Here is a 17,905-nt window from a genome sequence, read left to right as displayed (position 1 = left end):
TTCAACCAATTTAACTCACAACTTACCATATATATATAAGTTTATTTTGATTTTTTAGTTTGATTTATTTTTGTATTTTGTGAATTAGAAATTTGTAATATAATTTAGATATATTACGTGATTTGTAATAATTTATTAATTATAAGTAATTAAATAATTAATGAAAGTCTAATTTTTTATGAGGCATAGAATTTTTAAGTACAACCCAGCCCAACCCAATTGGATTCACGTTGGTTGGGTTGAGAATTTCTCAACACAATAATATCATTGAAAAAAAAAACTCTCAAACCCGACCCATGCACATTCCTAGATACGTATTTTATTAAGTGTATGTTCGATATTGGGTTATAAGTTGGTTTTTTACTTATTTTATGCACCATTTGTAGGTCTCAAATTACTTTTTATCTTAACTTTGTTTCAAATAATCCAACTTCTAACTTTTTGAAAATAAGCTAACTTTTAACTTTTTGTCTCACAATATATACAAATAAGCTATTGAAAATAAGCTACTCTAAATACTAGAAAAACAAAAAGCTTGGGAGCTACAAGGGGCCTCTCCATAACCCTACACAATATACAAAACCCATTGAGAGAGCGTGAGGCGGTGAGCGGGCTCCCAAGCATTGCATGTAGAAGCCCATTGAGAAAAATTATGAGCAAAGCAATTAGCCTTCCCAGTCCTAAGAACAAAAGGCCCAACATACAAAACCATTCAAAAATTGTTTCTATACTATCAATTACAATTTATATCCTTAAAATTTAGAGCCATTTTGAACTTGTCTATGTAAAATAAAAAAAGAACACACACATACACTTGGCCCCTAATCAAATCTTAAAAGCCCAAAACTTTTTTCCTAATGGGCCCATTACTCAGCCCAATTTCCACATCCAATATTTCTTGCTTTTTGGGGTCAAGAATCAAAATGTGAAATTTCATATCATATAGATACTTATAGTAATATTTCTGATACTCATAAAGTCAAAAAATTTCAGATCATACACCTATTTTTGGAGCTATAAAAAAAAAATGTGGGCATGTAATGTATGGATCCCCTTTAGCTTACTCTGCTGCCTGGCATCAGTTATTTCAGTTAGTGCACTGTCCCAAGAAGAACCCCAAATGGGTTCTGTTCGTGTAGTGTTCCAGGTTCTTTTTTTTTCGATTATTTTAATGTAATTTGGTTTGGTTTTAGTTAAAATTTTTGTTGGGTTTTAATTTATTTTTGTGTGTAACAATTTTGGAAAACAGACAAACTATGGAGACATCGAATTCGGTTTCTTACCAACCGTTGCACGCAAAACTGTTGACCACATTTTCAAGCTTGTTCGGTTGGGATGTTACAATACCAATCACTTTTTTCGGGTATTTTCATGATTTTTTTGATGAAGCTGATTATGCTGTATAATGTACTTTTTTTTTTTTTTTTTTTGATAGGATATAATGTACTTATTGTTTGAATTGAAGTGTGTGATAATGGGATTAGTGTGTACTGTATTTGTAGGTTGATAAGGGGTTTGTTGCCCAAGTGGCTGATGTTGTCGGTGGAAGAACAGCCCCCATGAATGAAGAGCAAAGAAGAGAAGGTGAAAAAACTGTTGTTGGTGAATTTAGTGATGTCAAACATGTAAAGGGTGTTCTTTCTATGGGGAGGTAATGTAAATGTCTTCTTTGCTAAAGCAATTGTTTTTTTTTTTTTTTGGGTTGTTTATAACTTATAATTCAGCTTATATAATTATTAGCGCTATGATATTTCTCTGTTTAGTTCCTGTGTGGTTTATATTTTTTGCATCCTAAAACAGAATGTATTACCGGCCTTACCTTTTTTTTTTTTTTTGGGATACATGGTCAGTTGATTTTTAAAGCAAAATAAACCAATTCAATAGTTACAACCTAGGAATCATAGACACGGACATGAGTACAGGGACAACACAACGACACGAGAACTTTCTAAAAAATTATCACATGAAATGGCCAGTACGGCACTAGTACGGCATCCTAAATAAAGTGTCCGTGCTTCCTAGGTACAACAATGGGGGAGGGGGATTTGAACTCTAGAAGTTTTTATTGGAAAGACCAGGAGGTGCCTTTTGAGCTACAGGGCTCTTGGCAAGCAAAATATCCCAATGGAAAAAAGTAACACCAAACAAACACTTAGTTGGTATTGTCTTCCTCAAAAGCGTTAATTTTGTCACACTCATCACCGGGCTAATTCATACCATAGAAATAGTTTTATTGGGAGTCTATTCTTGGAGGGAAACACAACAAGAAATGCAGATGAGATTAAGGGAGGCATTTTACAGTTTTATAAAATCTGTATTATGAAACACTAAACTGGAGACCAACACTAGATGGGCTGCAGTTGAAAATACTTGACAGTGAGGAGGCAGTTGGGTTGGAAAGACCTTTCGAGGAGGTGGAAGTTGTAGAAGCAATCAAAACTATGAATGGAGACAAAGCATGAGGCAGTTTCAATATGATGGCCTGGGCATCAGATGTTTCATGATCTATCAAAAAAATCACTAGGACTCCTACATTTTCAATGTTGAAGTTTCACTTGGTAAATTAGAAGATAGTTTGATAGCCAATTCAATATCATGGTCTGTGCATTTGTAGTTTCTTATGTTTTAATAATGCATTATTGGGAAAGTGGATTTGGCGCTATGCCTCGGAAGAAGACACAATATAAAGAGCAGTAGTAGATAAAAAAATATGGGTATCATTGGAGAGATTGGGTTTTGGGGGTGATCAATGAACCTTATGGATTGCCTCTTTGGAAATATATTTGCAACGGCTGGGAGAGGTTCTCTATATTCATCAAGCTTGAACTGGGTAGTGTATTTCATATTTGTTCTTGGCATGATCCATGGCGTGGGGTGGTGATTGTTAAGGAGGCTTTCTTGCAGTATTTCAAATAGCCCAAAATAAGGAGGCTTTGTGATGGACTATATGTGATGGAATGGTGTAGCTAATTATTGGGACATTACGTTCACTAGATTGTCCATGATCAGGAAATGAAGTTTTTACATTCTTTTCTCTACCTTCTCTATTCCACTAAAATTACTAGAGATGGGGAAGACAGAATGTGTTGGAATCCCACTAGGAGATGTATATTTAAGGTTAAGTCTTATTATTAGGCTCTTACTAGCGGAAGCCCTAATTTCTTTTGTGGAAAAGCATTTGGAGTGTTAAGATTCCTACATAAGTAACTTTCTTCACATGGACAGCTGCTAGAGGAAAGATTCTCACTATGGATAATCTACAAACCATTTGCTCATTCATTGGGATTATGCGCATAGACTATGGTCATTGGTGGTTTGTTTGTTCAAACTCCATTGGATTATGCCAAAAAGGGCAGTGGATTTGTTGGTTTGTTGGAAAAGGGCTTTGGCAGGCATCGTTTTGCTTACTTATGGGGGGAAATTCCATTATTCATCATGTGGATTATTTGGAGAGAATGCTACCAATATACTTTTGAAGGGGTTGAGGGTTTGCCTTTAGAGTTAACTTTGTTTTAATTACACTCCAGGCATGATTGGATGGCTGCTTTGAGTGGTCACTCCTTTTCTATTTTGGAGGAATTTCTAATTTGTGGAAAAAAAAAAAAATTTGGTGGTTCAAAGAGATATGTGAAACTTTAGATGACATTGTAGCATCCTTTGTACGTGGGTATGCTTTTCTAAAAATAAATAAATAAAAATCTTTGATTACTATCAAATAAATAAATTGAAATGTTACATGCATCGTAAGGTGTCACAGTCTGTTAGCTTGGGACATTAGAGTTGATTACCAAAGATAGTTGTTAGCTATGAGGGTTGAAATGTCATGTGGAGGCAAAACCAACCGCATACTGGCTTTACTGAAGCATATTAAGTCTTTTAATTCTTCTGTTGGTTGCTGAGTTCCTCTGAAACTGAGGGTCAATATATTTTAATCAAACCATTTGTGTGTAGTGTATGGTCAAGCCTAGGAGACAGTTACAACCGATTGGTAGATAGGATATAAATTTTGTATGAATGCTATGTGATAGTAGCAAGTCAATTGTATTTTGTTCTGATTGTATCTGCAGTATGTCAGCTTTATTTAGAATTCTTTATAGTCTTGCATGTTCTTGTCTATTTTTTGATGAATTAACTTATTCATTAAAAAAAAGGTGGAAATGAACACTTCCAGAGGTGAAAAAGTGCAGGAATTCTGCTGCTCATTGTGAACCGATACTTAGGGTTCAGTAAAACTAAAATAATTGTTTATAAGGAGTCAGAAGTACCTATATAATTCTGAGACAGTCTAAGGTGATTGATTGTGAGACTTGTTTGGTATGAGGTATTTTAGGGAGGATGAAAACTTGGGGAAGGAGAAGAGGAGAGAGATTGCAATTTTCTTCTGTTTGGTAGGGAAGAAAACTAGGTGGAAAGAAAGTACTCCCTGGACCCACAAAATGTTCCCCATCCAAAAGTGAGAAAATATGGGAAGAAAATGTGGAGGGAAGAAAATTGTACTATTTTGACCCTTATCTATCTGCTTAAAATGTTGCCGCCTGCAAGTTCCATTGCACCAAGGCCAAGACCTACTTTCTTGACCCCTTCTATTGCCCCTTCCGAGAACATTCCTTCTGCAACTTATTTTCATCATCGACATGGTCATTTTGAGCACTAGGTATTGATCTTCCAATTGAGGAGTGGAGTCTTGGGCCAGTTATGCCTCCTAAATGGGGCTCTGAGTCTCCAGAAACAGGTCAGATTTCTGGTTAATCGCCAGGCGGGTGGTCAACCTGTGCTTGAGATCTAAGTTAAAGACAGGTTTAGGGTTTTGGACCAGAGACTTGTTGGGACTGACGGATTTGGTAATCTTAATCTTCGCTAACAAGATTCTCCCATTTAGAGAGAAAATAGAAGCTAGAGAAAGAGAAGGTGTTTTTGTGTGAGTTTGTGTTACAGGAAATTGTATAATAGTAAATTGATACAATTGTTATTTCTTTTCTTTCATTTTTCTTCTTAACCAAACAAAGGAAAGTTGTTGGTATTTTCTATTCTTTCATTCTTGCATCTCTTTTACTGAACATACATGATGGAGAATTGGTATTTTCTCCATCCTCCCTTTTTTTTATCCTCTTGTTTTTTCATCCTTACTTGCAAACAGACCCTAAAAGATAAGTTGGAGGTTTCCATCTGGATGGAAGTAGTAGGAGCCTATTTATATATGATATAGGCCTGAACAATGAAAGCATTTCAATGTTTCTGATTTCTCCAAAGCTCTGCCTTTGGAACAGTTAGAAAGGAAATTTTAGATTCTGTGCTAAACTGACTTTCTGGTTCTCTATTTTTGGTCAGTTTGACAGCTTAAATTTGTGAAATTCAGTGTCTAATGGGGTTTGAATTGTTAACCCAGTGGTACTGGCACCCTTTGTGGAGCCCAATGTCTAGGGTTTGAACCCCACCTCCCTCTTCCCCTATTTACCTAGCCCCAAAAAAAAAAAAAAATCCTAATACTTTTTATCCATTAACCAAACATACTCATTTTAGAAAAGAAAAAAAAAAATTGATGTTACAGTTGCTTGGTATACCCTTGGATTACATCTTCAAAATATATTGAAGAATAAGAACCAGATCATCACAATGGGACTGAGCTGAATACTTCATACTGATCTACTCGTGATTGTAAAATATTCCATGGTGGTATATAGTCACCAAACAGATGAGGATAGACCAAGTTTGGTTAGAATTCATGTTTTATGTTTTCCTCATGAGCAATTTATCAGCCGTCTCTTGCTCATAACTTTATCACAGCATCATGTAAAGAGTTGTTTAGAGTGTTAAAGATATTGGGTTTATGTTAATGTAATGCCCAAGAGGTCAAATATGTTGTAAGCTCATGTAGGGCTAACCCTAGCTCCTATATACACTTCATTGTAATAAATAATTGAGAATACAGTAAAGATGTAGCCCTGGGGCTTTATCTCTTAGGCATAGCCCATCGGGCTGAACCATGTAACTCTTGTATTCTTCTCTCTTTCCTGCTTCCGCATTTCTATATTGTGTTATTCTCATCTTTAACAGTTGCATTTGACTTTAATCTTTTATGGACTTCCTCATTTAGTTTGAAAGTTTGACAGGTTATTTTTTGCTTTGGTGTAGGTTTGAGGATCCCAACAGTGCTCAATCCTCTTTTTCGATGCTTCTCGGAGATGCCCCTCATCTTGATGGCCAGGTTTGCTAGTTACACTTGCCAGCTTTGATTCAAAGATATTTTAGTATCTCGTATGATATGATTCCTAATAAAATGGCTGACATCTACAGTATGCAATTTTTGGACGAGTTACCCGAGGTGAAGAAACATTGAAAAAGTTTGAGCAGCTCCCTACTCGTCGTGAGGGTATTTTTGTAATGGTAATATTCAGTTGATCACTCTCAATAGAACGATCTGAAATCTAGAACTGGTACAATTTTCTCCAGCCTTCTGTTTGAAAATATATTTTAATGATGAACAACTATGGGAAGTTTTTTTGAGTTTGGACGTGTCTCTTGCAGTATTTCCCATGTGATATGTTAGTAGTTAACCCTCTTCTGATTATTCTCTCTGATAACCAATATTATTTTTATCTTTTCCCAATGTATTATCTTTTCTAGTATACAAGATTTGCATCTTAGACCTAATCTAACTCCACTGGACCCCTTTACCATCTCATCTAAAGCCTAGGTTTATTGATGCTGTCATTTGATTGTAATATGTACTATAGTTTTACCATGAAGACAGATAATCATGTTATGTAAATTTCAAGAAAGCGATGTTTGTCCTTGTCCCATTCTTTCATGTGGGACCAGCTCTGGTAATGACCATTTCATTCACTTGGCACAACTTATATTGGTTTAGGTAGGGAACCTGAATTTACTGCATTCTTTTACAGAGACTAACATCTGATTGGAACACTTAAATCATTGTCATGTTGATCATGTGATTTTCAGTCTGATTTATGAATCTTTGACTGGGATTTTTTTATGAGACGGGTTGAACAGTGATTCTCATGCCTCTTACTCTGAAACTTATGCATCAAGAAGCAGTGAGGATGATCCCATCCTAGTCTCTCCGACTTTAGTATTTTTCCATATGTAAATCCCATTAGTTCCATGCAGTAAATCTGGCCTTTTCTTTGTCCGGCTAGTTTGTCTGCTTCTGAAATTGTGCTGTTACATCACTTTGTTAGCATTTTAATTATTCATTCTCGGCACTCAGCTAATTTTTCTCTCTTTTTTCCGTTATTTCAGCCAACTGAACGCATCACCATCTTATCAACGTATTATTATGGTGAGAACTAAGCAGCCTGTTAATTTGATCTTGTTTGTGCATTTTCTGGTAACCTGCCTTTTTATTTCTATTGATATAGATTGAAACAGAATGCATTAGTAACTTCCCTATATAGATGTAACCTACATACCCTTGACATCCAGAGAAAAAATTCTCTAGATTTTCCTGATGGGGTTTACAAGCAGGATTGGGTTTTCTAGGAAAGCTTGTTATAAAATTTTATATAAATATTATCACTAGATTCACTACAATGTAAATTAGTGGGCAGATCACCTGCATGGATCATTTTAAACTGCAAAGCTATCTGAAAAAAATTGAACAGTGTTTATAGCTAGTTATGATGAGTAGGAAGAAGATTAAATTACTATAGTCAAATCAGCATGGACTATATGCCAATAATAGAAACTAATAGCTGACATGCAATAGAGATTGGGTTTTATTTTCTTATCAATTAGAAGGCTTCCTAGGTTATTATGAGAAAATACTGATTATTATGTAGCTGTCTTGTCAGTGGATTTTGATAATAGAAAGAAGAAATGAGTTAAGTAATATGTTAGAAAAATTGCATTTTACTCAATGTAATTCTTGTTGCTTGTCTTTTTTATTTATTTATAGATACTGAGATGGAGAGCTGTGAAACGGAGAGGTCAGTTTTGAAAAGAAAGCTTGCTGCATCTGCTGTTGAAATCGAAAGACAGGTAATGAGGAATCCTACAAGATTTATACATTTCAGACTCTTGAAGACATGACACTCTTGCGCCCCAATGTCTGGGATCATTTGTACATGTAGAAAAACTCTCCCCTACTTACCTAGAAGTACAGAGTTATGAAGTGTTCTGCATTCCGTCAAGATAACTAACACATTATTATTTCGAGTCACAATTCTTATGCAAGGAAACATTCACTTATAGACACACGATATTATTGATCAACAAAGACAAACACAGCCGTTATTATGTTTAGATTTTTGGGGAGTTATTACGCATGATACCTTGTTTCTGTGTTGAAACACAGCATGTGTGCCTCTGTCTGCTTATCTTCCAATTAAATTTACTTGACAACAATGCTTTATTGTCTGACTTGGCCTTGTCTTGTGTTTTTTTCTTGCAGAGAATGAAATGCTTCCCTTGATTTTGCAAGCATGAGCCTGATCATCAAGAAGAGATGGTACAATCGCTGTAAAGTTCTCCAGTTCTAACAGCAGAGCTCCGCGATATGATGTTTACTCAAAACCAAGAACCTGTATTTTAAGTTTGAATTGAATAGGCTTGTGTGAAGTAGCCAAGAAGCACGAACAATGAGCTCACTACTACATTTTTACCAACATGAACCGGTTCTTTCATTGCATGAATAGACCAGAGCTGGTGTGTAATGAAGCTAATAGCTCAGAATTCATGTTGGAACTTGGATCATCGTCTTGGTGAGCTCAGAATTGACTCCTGGGTTGTGTGACAGCTGAAATTGTTCTGTAGCATGAGAGTAAGCCCATTATAGACTGTTAATAAAGCCCTATGCATTGAGGTCTATTAAGTTGCATGAACCAATTGCCTTTCTAAGGACTTTCCCCAAATGCATGAAACCATGGTAGTTATAAATTTTTTTACCGAAAGACAAAAAAAAAAGGATAGTATAAAATTTAGGTAAAATATACTTATACTTTGCAGTGGTTTAAAATTGCACTCTTTTAAGGTGTGTGTATATATATATTTTAACTTTACTTTTTTCTAGTTAGTTTTAAAATTGCACTTACTTAAAAAAAAAAAAAAAAAAAAAAACGTGGCTAAAAAGTAAAAATATTTAGCCAATTCAATTCTTGGTTAATTCATGTAAATGTAAAACGAGAAAATGTTTCTTTCAATCCTTTTTATGACAGTTTAGAAGACTATCCACATATATTTATAACCACATGACTCATTAAATCTTTTAAAGAACTTATATTCTATTAAAGTATTAATTAGTTCATATGATTATTTTTTGATAATTCCATAGTTGGGGATGAGGGATTTGAATTCGGATGTCTTCTTTTTGAAATGCTAAGAAATGCCAACTAGTTGAATTATAAAACTCTTTACATTAGTTTATATGATAAACAATATACGTGAATACTCATTTCAGTAATCAGCTAATGGATTGACAAAACTTTCTTCGAACTAGTTCATCACTTGGTCCCACTACATGTCAACTCTTTTGGCCAAAATGGGAATATACTCTTTTCGCGTAAAATATGTAACAAAATGTCTATGTTCTGAAACTATTTAAGAAAATGCCTATGTTTTAAACTCGATTTTCTAAAAATTGAGTTTCAATGAAAAACTCGATTTTTAGAAAATCGAGTTACAGACAATCAAACTTAAATAAAATAAAATAAAAAAACTATCTGGAACTCGAGTTCCATGTAGTTTTTTTCAAGTAACTCAATTTTCACCAAATCGAGTTTTTCATTGAAACTCAATTTTTCTAAAAATCGAGTTCCTAAATAGTTTCAAAACATGGGCACTTTACTGGAACTTTTGGGCGAAATGAGGATTTTGCCATTTTTGCCCAACACTTTTTACAAACACAAGTATGTTCTGTCCTTCAAGCTGATTTAGACAGCTTACATTAATAAAATTTCTAGTTTTTCCGTCTCAAGAAAACAGAAGTTCATTTTGGCTGTTTCCATATCTGTAAAATGAAGAACTGAAAAATGACTCCGTTTTCCTTAATTACCTTTTACCACCATTTGTATAATGGTGTGTAACTTCTAAAATCTTGATGAAAGGTTTTGCTATAAGCCTGGAAGTCATTTTGAGTTTTGATGTTGACACCAAAACTCAAACATCCATAAACAATGAACCCATCTGCGTATCTGGAGCCAAAATCCCATTTATAACTCTATGATGGTCCAATATCCATGTCCTCCATCCCTCTTTCTGTGCTCTGTCAGGAGGGAGGAGATGGCTTAGGATTAGGAGTTTAGGACCATCCTCTTCCCTTTATTAATAAATCTTTATCCTTATCTGACAGTTCTATTCACTCCCCCTGAGTTTAGAGTCACATTCTGTGCTATCAATTGGTCTAGTCAACTGCTCCCATCCTCTTCTCTCGGGGCCATTTGGATACAACTTATTGTTGCTGAAAGTGGTTGAAAACTATTGTTGCTGAAAACACTGTAGCAAAATAATTTTTAAATGTATGAATAGTATTGTGAGACCCATTTTAAATATTTTTNGATGAGGGATTTGAATTCGGATGTCTTTCTTTTGAAATGCTAAGAAATGCCAACTAGTTGAATTATAAAACTCTTTACATTAGTTTATATGATAAACAATATACGTGAATACTCATTTCAGTAATCAGCTAATGGATTGACAAAACTTTCTTCCGAACTAGTTCATCACTTGGTCCACTACATGTCAACTCTTTTGGCCAAAATGGGAATATACTCTTTTCGCGTAAAATATGTAACAAAATGTCTATGTTCTGAAACTATTTAAGAAAATGCCTATGTTTTAAACTCGATTTTCTAAAAATTGAGTTTCAATGAAAAACTCGATTTTTAGAAAATCGAGTTACAGACAATCAAACTTAAATAAAATAAAAAAAAAAACTATCTGGAACTCGAGTTCCATGTAGTTTTTTTCAAGTAACTCAATTTTCACCAAATCGAGTTTTTCATTGAAACTCAATTTTTTTAAAAATCGAGTTCCTAAATAGTTTCAAAACATGGGCACTTTACTGGAACTTTTGGGCGAAATGAGGATTTTGCCATTTTTGCCCAACACTTTTTACAAACACAAGTATGTTCTGTCCTTCAAGCTGATTTAGACAGCTTACATTAATAAAATTTCTAGTTTTTCCGTCTCAAAAAAACAGATTCATTTTGGCTGTTTCCATATCTGTAAAATGAAGAACTGAAAAATGACTCCGTTTCCTTAATTACCTTTACCACCATTTGTATAATGGTTGTGTAACTTCTAAAATCTTGATGAAAGGTTTTGCTATAAGCCTGGAAGTCATTTTGAGTTTTGATGTTGACACCAAAACTCAAAACATCCATAAACAATGAACCCATCTGCGTATCTGGAGCCAAAATCCCATTTATAACTCTATGATGGTCCAATATCCATGTCCTCCATCCCTCTTTCTGTGCTCTGTCAGGAGGGAGGAGATGGCTTAGGATTAGGAGTTTAGGACCATCCTCTTCCCTTTATTAATAAATCTTTATCCTTATCTGACAGTTCTATTCACTCCCCCGAGTTTAGAGTCACATTCTGTGCTATCAATTGGTCTAGTCAACTGCTCCCATCCTCTTCTCTCGGGGTCCGTTTGGATACAACTTATTGTTGCTGAAAGTGGCTTGAAAACTATTGTTGCTGAAAACACTGTAGCAAAATAATTTTTAAATGTATGAATAGTATTGTGGACCCATTTTTAATATTTTTAATTGTAAACAGTAATGAACAGTGCATAACAGTGCACGCATGTTTATGCACAGTGATTTTTGTCTCCAAATAGTCAATAAGTCCGGCTTAAAAAAAAAAAAAAAAAAAAAAAAAACCGCAACTCTACAATGAGTGAGAAGAAGTGGTATCCAAACCCTCTCTCGGTGTCCATTTGGGTTAGTCATCACTCCGTTTGTGAAGAAATTTTTCACATTTTTCAGTATTTAGTAGCATCATAAAAAATGAGTCAAAGAAAAACTATCTTTGATTAATATAAAAATATGGCTTATTTTTTGGAGATTGTTTTCTGCTAATTGTTTTTGGAAAACAATCATATCTCATAGCAAGTTAAATAGATGATTTTTTCCAACTCATTTAAGATTTCTACCAAATATAGGAAAATAAGATAGTTTAATAGAAAATATTTTTTGAAAAATGACTCATTTTCTAAAACATTAACGTCAAAACAAACAGAGCGTAGTGACAATTTGATACCATATGTGTATGATTAGAGAGAGATGTGGCTAAACAAGTAGATGAAAATAGCTCATTTAAAAAAAAAAAAAAAAAAAAAAAAAAAAACAAGTACATGAGTATATTTGATTAAATCAACAACATGAGATATGATCAGAAAAATTAAAAACCTAGGGATGTCAATAAAACAACATTAGAGTGCTCATTTGGTATAGTTTTTATATATATATATATATATATATATATTTTTTTTTGGGGTGTATAATTAGGATAAACCTTAATGAATGGCCTACAACAAAGTGCAAAAACGATCACATGTATGATCAGGCCAAGTTGGAAATCGTAATCACAATCACATGTAAGCCATGGTATTGAGAGCAGGTCGGTCATAACCTTTTCACGCTACTATACAAACAAGTTGAAAGCGACTTGAACGTGTCTCAAATTCCGATTCACGAAAACGTAGCATGTGCTTCCAGCTTTTAATGAAGCCAAACCATGATTTATCGCAGAACTAGAGAGGAAAAGAAGAAGAAAAAGTCACCCACAATCGAGCATGGAGGGTATTCAACATTTGCCACTTGGCAGCACCTCAATTCCAGTAGTAGAGGGGCTCCCCCTGAATTTTGAATCCTGTAGCGTCAATAGATGCAGATACAGTTTTGGCTGAATTTTTTGGACGCTGCAGTCTTCGCATGCTCCACTTTTTATAATGATTTGTCTTCAACTAAGCCAAGTGGGAACATTATCACATGAATAAATCCTTAGACGCCTCTCATCTCATGTGATCCATGAGATCCTCGGATCTAAATTTGAAGTCAATGCTTTGAAATTGTTTTAGTTGTTTCCAAATTTCATTTGTGATCCATGGGATCCTCAATTCTAATTTTGTTCAATAATTTGAAACATGTTTAGTTGTTTCCAAATCTCATATGTGATCCATGAGATTAGTGGCGGCGCCACCTTAAGGCGAGGGTGGTCCTAGGACCATCCTGACTTGATTTTTTTTTTTTTTTATATATATATAATAATTTAAAAAATTTTATTTGTCTACCCTTCAAAAAAAAATTTTAGGAACACTCTCAATTTTTTTTTATACCAATAAAATTAAATTTTGCTCCATAATTTGTTCAACATTCAGTAGATGAATAATTGCTTGATTGTGTACATCGAAAGAGATGTATCTTGTAGCATTGATAATGAGACTATCATGCAACGATTTCAAAATATAAAAACTCGTAAAAGTCAATTGTAAATTTTATGTATTTGCGTATTTTTTTTATTATTGTTGTTGTCAATATATGAATTTCTCTTTTTATTAGATTGTATAATTTATGCTTCTTAAGGAACACCTTGAGAAAAATTCTTGGAGCTACCACTGCATGAGATCCTCAATTCTAATTTTGTTCAATAATTTGAAACTTGTTTAGTTGTTTCCAAATCTCCTATGTGCATCCATGAGATTGTTTAGTTCTAATTTTGTAGTCAAAATTTTGAAATTGGTTTAGCAATTTCCAAACCTCTCATATGATCTATGAGAATTGAGATCCTTGTTTCTAATATTGTAGTCAATACTTTGGGTTTCAAGGGATTTCTCGGTGTCATACTTAATGTGTATGGCATAGGGGATTACATATTTCGTGGGGATTAGTTAGGTACCTAACTGTATGTTTGAATGGAGAGAAATGAGGGAAAAGTAGAGGATATATAGGACAATGGAAAATAACTAGAAAGTAGTCGTACCAAGAGCATGTTTGGTGCACTTTAATAAATCTTGTAATGAAATTTTTATTAATGTGGAATAACTACATGATCGTTTGGTTAGATTTTATTGCATGTTATAGTTATTCATTATGAATTACTTCCTTAAATTGAGGAATAGGTATTAATCTCTTTTGTATGTTTGGTTGGGGTGAAATGATAGAGGGGGAGAGAAAATAACAAAGGAGGGTTTTGGTTTTTTTTTTTTTGGGGGGGGGGGGGGGGGGAATGGAGTTGGGGGAGTTTTCTCTCTTGGCCCACATTTGGGGAGAAAACTAGAGAGAAAAGTGGAGAAGGAGTGGGTTTGACAGAAAATTACCCATCTGCCTTCCCCTTATTTAATGTTGTTTGTTTGTTTTTTTTTTTACTTCCTCTTTCTTCTTCTCTCTTTTGTTGGCATTGAACTTGACTTTGTTTTCATGTTTTTCTTTTTTCTTTTTAATTTCTGGCTTTGTTTTCATGTTTTGCTTCCTTCTTCAAACAACTAAAAAAAATTCAAATCAAACGGAAACTTATTATTATTAGTTTTTCTTTTGCTAGATGTTTTATTAATTGTGTTAGTTTGTAAGTTTGTAGTAATTAAAAAAAATTAATTTTTATAAACTATTAAAAATAGTTTTTATGTAATAAGGGCATGAGAGTAAATTTTTACAAACTACATTTTTTATCCTCTCACTTTTTTATCCAACCAAGCAAAATAGTTTTCTATCTCCCCACTTTAATTTCCACTCCCTCAACCAAACACATGGAGGGAAACTAAATCTTTCCTATCCACCAACTCTTTCACCTCTTCTCAATTTTCTATCCTTCTACTTTTCCATTTTCCCAATCAAACGAACCCTAAAAGGGATGTAATAACTATTTTTTAATAGTTAATACATTTAATAACTTTAGAAATTATTATATTTTCAAAAATACAAATTTGTGGTTTTATTCTTACAGTTATTTCACATCCAAACTTATTGATATGAATAATTATTCCATTATATCACATTTTATTTCTAGTAATACAAATTTTTATCCTTAACGTAACTATCATTCAATGTACTAAGCGTATCCTAAATTTTAGTATATTTTAGACACCTTCCCTTTTACTTTCCTCACTTCTCTCTTCATTTGAAACATACCATAAGGTTATTTAAAAAAATTAACAAAAGAAGAAGAAGAAAGAAACATACCATGAGAAATATGGATACGACATGGAGGCATCAATTTACACAATGGGTCCGTTTTTAACAGTGTTGTCTTGTTTCTTTTACATGGGTTGATTCCCATGTTTGGAGGCAAAAGTACAAGACAACAAACCTTTAGATCCCATGAAAAACGATCAATGTTTGGTGTGTTTCATGTCAATCCGAATTCCTGCATGCTTTGTTCTTAATAATTATACAATCTAAAACGAATCTAAAGAAATTAAGGTCCTCATTTTGAAAATCTAAATTAAACTTGTCCGTGTTTATATTATTCAACCCGAAATAGATAGAAAACGTTTTCTACGGGAGGCTTAGTTTTTTTTTTTTTTTTTTTTTTTTTTTTTTTTTTTTTTTTTTGAGAATGTACGGGAGGCTTAGTTGATTTTAGTTTTCACCCTCAATAATTAATTTTGATCATAAGTGGAAAGCTATGTTGTGGTGGGGGACAATATTTTGACGTAACCACTCTTAATTAACAATAAGTCTACAAATACAACAAAAGTTATAGAGAACTTTACACTCTTCATATAAATGTGCCAACTCATCTTACTTGGATTTGTGAAATTTTATGTGCATTTTTTGGTGCTTGTGTAGATTTATTGCTTAATTAACCTATAATACTTTTTTTTTGCACAAACTAATTTTGACAAAATCTGAAAAGAATTTTCTTCTAAAACGTTAAAATGTATTCATATTCAATTTTAAAAAGATGGACAAAACTTAGATTAGGTGCTACGCATTAAGTTTTTTAATTAAATTCAAACATATAATTGTATTGATTAAACCAATTGAATTCAATAGGTGATTCATTGATCAATTCAGCCATAATAATTGAATTCAATTATGTGATTTAATGACCATAATAGTTGAATTTAAGTAAAAAGTCTAAAGTATGTTTACAAGAAAGTCTAAAAAGTTAAAAAGAGTTTAAATTTATACTTAAAATTTTGTCATTAAGATATTTTACATATGGACAAAACCATTTTAGTTATGGTGACTAAATTCAAGGTGGTGTCTATTGAATTGAAAGGATCTACAAAAATAACGGCGGCTGTCGGGGTTGTGTGAAGCACATCAATTGGTCTCTTTAACAACAATTTTCCATTAGAGTAAAAGTATTCTCTTTAACAACACTTGGGTGAATTTTTTCATGTTTCACATTTTTATTGGTCTTTGTAACAACTAAACAACCTTGACCTCTGAAACTTTTGTTTGTTTTGTTTTGTTTTTTTCATGCATTATTATGGTGGCTACAAGTATGGGAGTGGATTTCCAAAACTTTAGTACTTGTTTTGCTTTTTTCTTTCAACCCTTGTGGTGGATACAAGTATGGGATTGGATTTTCAAAAATTTTAGTACTTACCTAACTTTTTTAAAAAAAAGTTACGCAATTATGCTCATCTAGATCTGTCTTTTATAACCAAGTTGTGTACTTAGAGAATTATCTTTTAATTTTTTGTTCATTGGAAGAAATTTCAACAGATGTCTACGCCACACTTTTCATGAGCACATTTATCAACAATCTTGTAGTTTTGTGGTACTTCTTTATGATGGTGGTGGCGTGAGATTCAATAACACTAAAAAGGCCTTCTCTCAGAAGGCTACTCAGAAACTGATACTATATGTTTTAGACCCAACATTTGAGACATAATTAAGTTAATGCAAAATTTTCTATTTATTTTAGCATAAAAATCTATTATATCACTTACATACAAACCAACTAAAAAAGTGTATTAAGAAATGAATAAAATATATCATTACACATGAACAAAAGTCATGTAAATTTACATGGGTATTGTGGCTGTGGACAAGATATGCATAATTTTAGAAAAATTAATGTGGGCGATTTTTTTGAGTTAATTAGCCAAAATTTGGTATTTATGTTATTTTAATTTTTGCATCGACTAATGCAAATGTAGAAATCTTAATAATTCTTACTCCATCCAAATTAAGTCAGACAATTCTTGGGTAAAGTTTATTATTAGTCATTCAATTATTGGGTAAATTTTATATAGATCTTTCAAGTATCAACTATCAATCATGTCATTTAGTCCCCTCGACTTTAAATGTTTAGTCAATGTCATTCTTGAATTTTCTCATTCAATTTTTGAATGAAATTAATTGTTGAATTCATTTGATTTTGAAAATTTTCATGATAACCTCTTGAGTGGAGTAAGTTTAGAAACATACCCAAATCCACAACATACTTAAATGTCACATTGTGATTGGCACATTTTTATTTATTTATTTATAACAAATACTCATGGTGGTCTCATATGTAAGTACTAAAATTCAATAACAAGTTAACCTCTAAGCATGTTGTGGGTTTGGATGTGTCCGTAGGAAGGCTCTCTAAGTTGTGCTTTATTTGCACTTTTGCCACATCAACTAATTTAAGTAAAAATTAAATGAAGAGGAGATTCAATAATGAAATTGATGTAATTTTTAAGGTTGAAAGACTTTGTTTATTCTTATGTTTATAATTCGATACTCTGAGGAGGAGGGTTTGAAACACCACAAAATGCCAGTTGAGCTATAAAACTCTTAGCAGGTTGAAAATAATTATCACAATTAATAATTAATTGGAGGGGACTAAATTTACATAAATAATAGTTGAGAGATCAGATTAATTGAACCTTACTCAATGGTTAAAAAATCAAATTATATTAATTCAGCCTTAAATAAAAGAGGAATATGAGATGGTCATAGAGTCACTCAAGAATATTGAATATAACTCAATTGATAAATTTGAT

General features: G+C 33.1%; 1 protein-coding gene across 1 annotated transcript; it reads left to right on the top strand.

Moving 5' to 3' along the window:
* The first annotated feature begins 923 nt into the window (after positions 1-923).
* LOC112032058 (peptidyl-prolyl cis-trans isomerase CYP23) lies at positions 924-8,826 on the top strand. Its single transcript, XM_024064763.2, has 8 exons — positions 924-1,147; positions 1,250-1,363; positions 1,503-1,651; positions 6,133-6,205; positions 6,295-6,384; positions 7,261-7,300; positions 7,916-7,998; positions 8,411-8,826. The coding sequence occupies exons 1-8, from the start codon at positions 1,028-1,030 to the stop codon at positions 8,429-8,431; spliced, it is 690 nt and encodes a 229-aa protein (XP_023920531.1). The 5' UTR covers positions 924-1,027; the 3' UTR covers positions 8,432-8,826.
* The last annotated feature ends 9,079 nt before the right edge of the window (positions 8,827-17,905 follow it).

The sequence above is a fragment of the Quercus suber genome, unplaced genomic scaffold (assembly GCF_002906115.3).
Source record: "Quercus suber isolate HL8 unplaced genomic scaffold, Cork oak 2.0 scaffold_519, whole genome shotgun sequence".
In the NCBI taxonomy this organism is placed as follows: domain Eukaryota; kingdom Viridiplantae; phylum Streptophyta; class Magnoliopsida; order Fagales; family Fagaceae; genus Quercus; species Quercus suber.
Note: the sequence above shows the minus strand (reverse complement) of the source record. Positions and strands in the feature narration are given on the sequence as shown.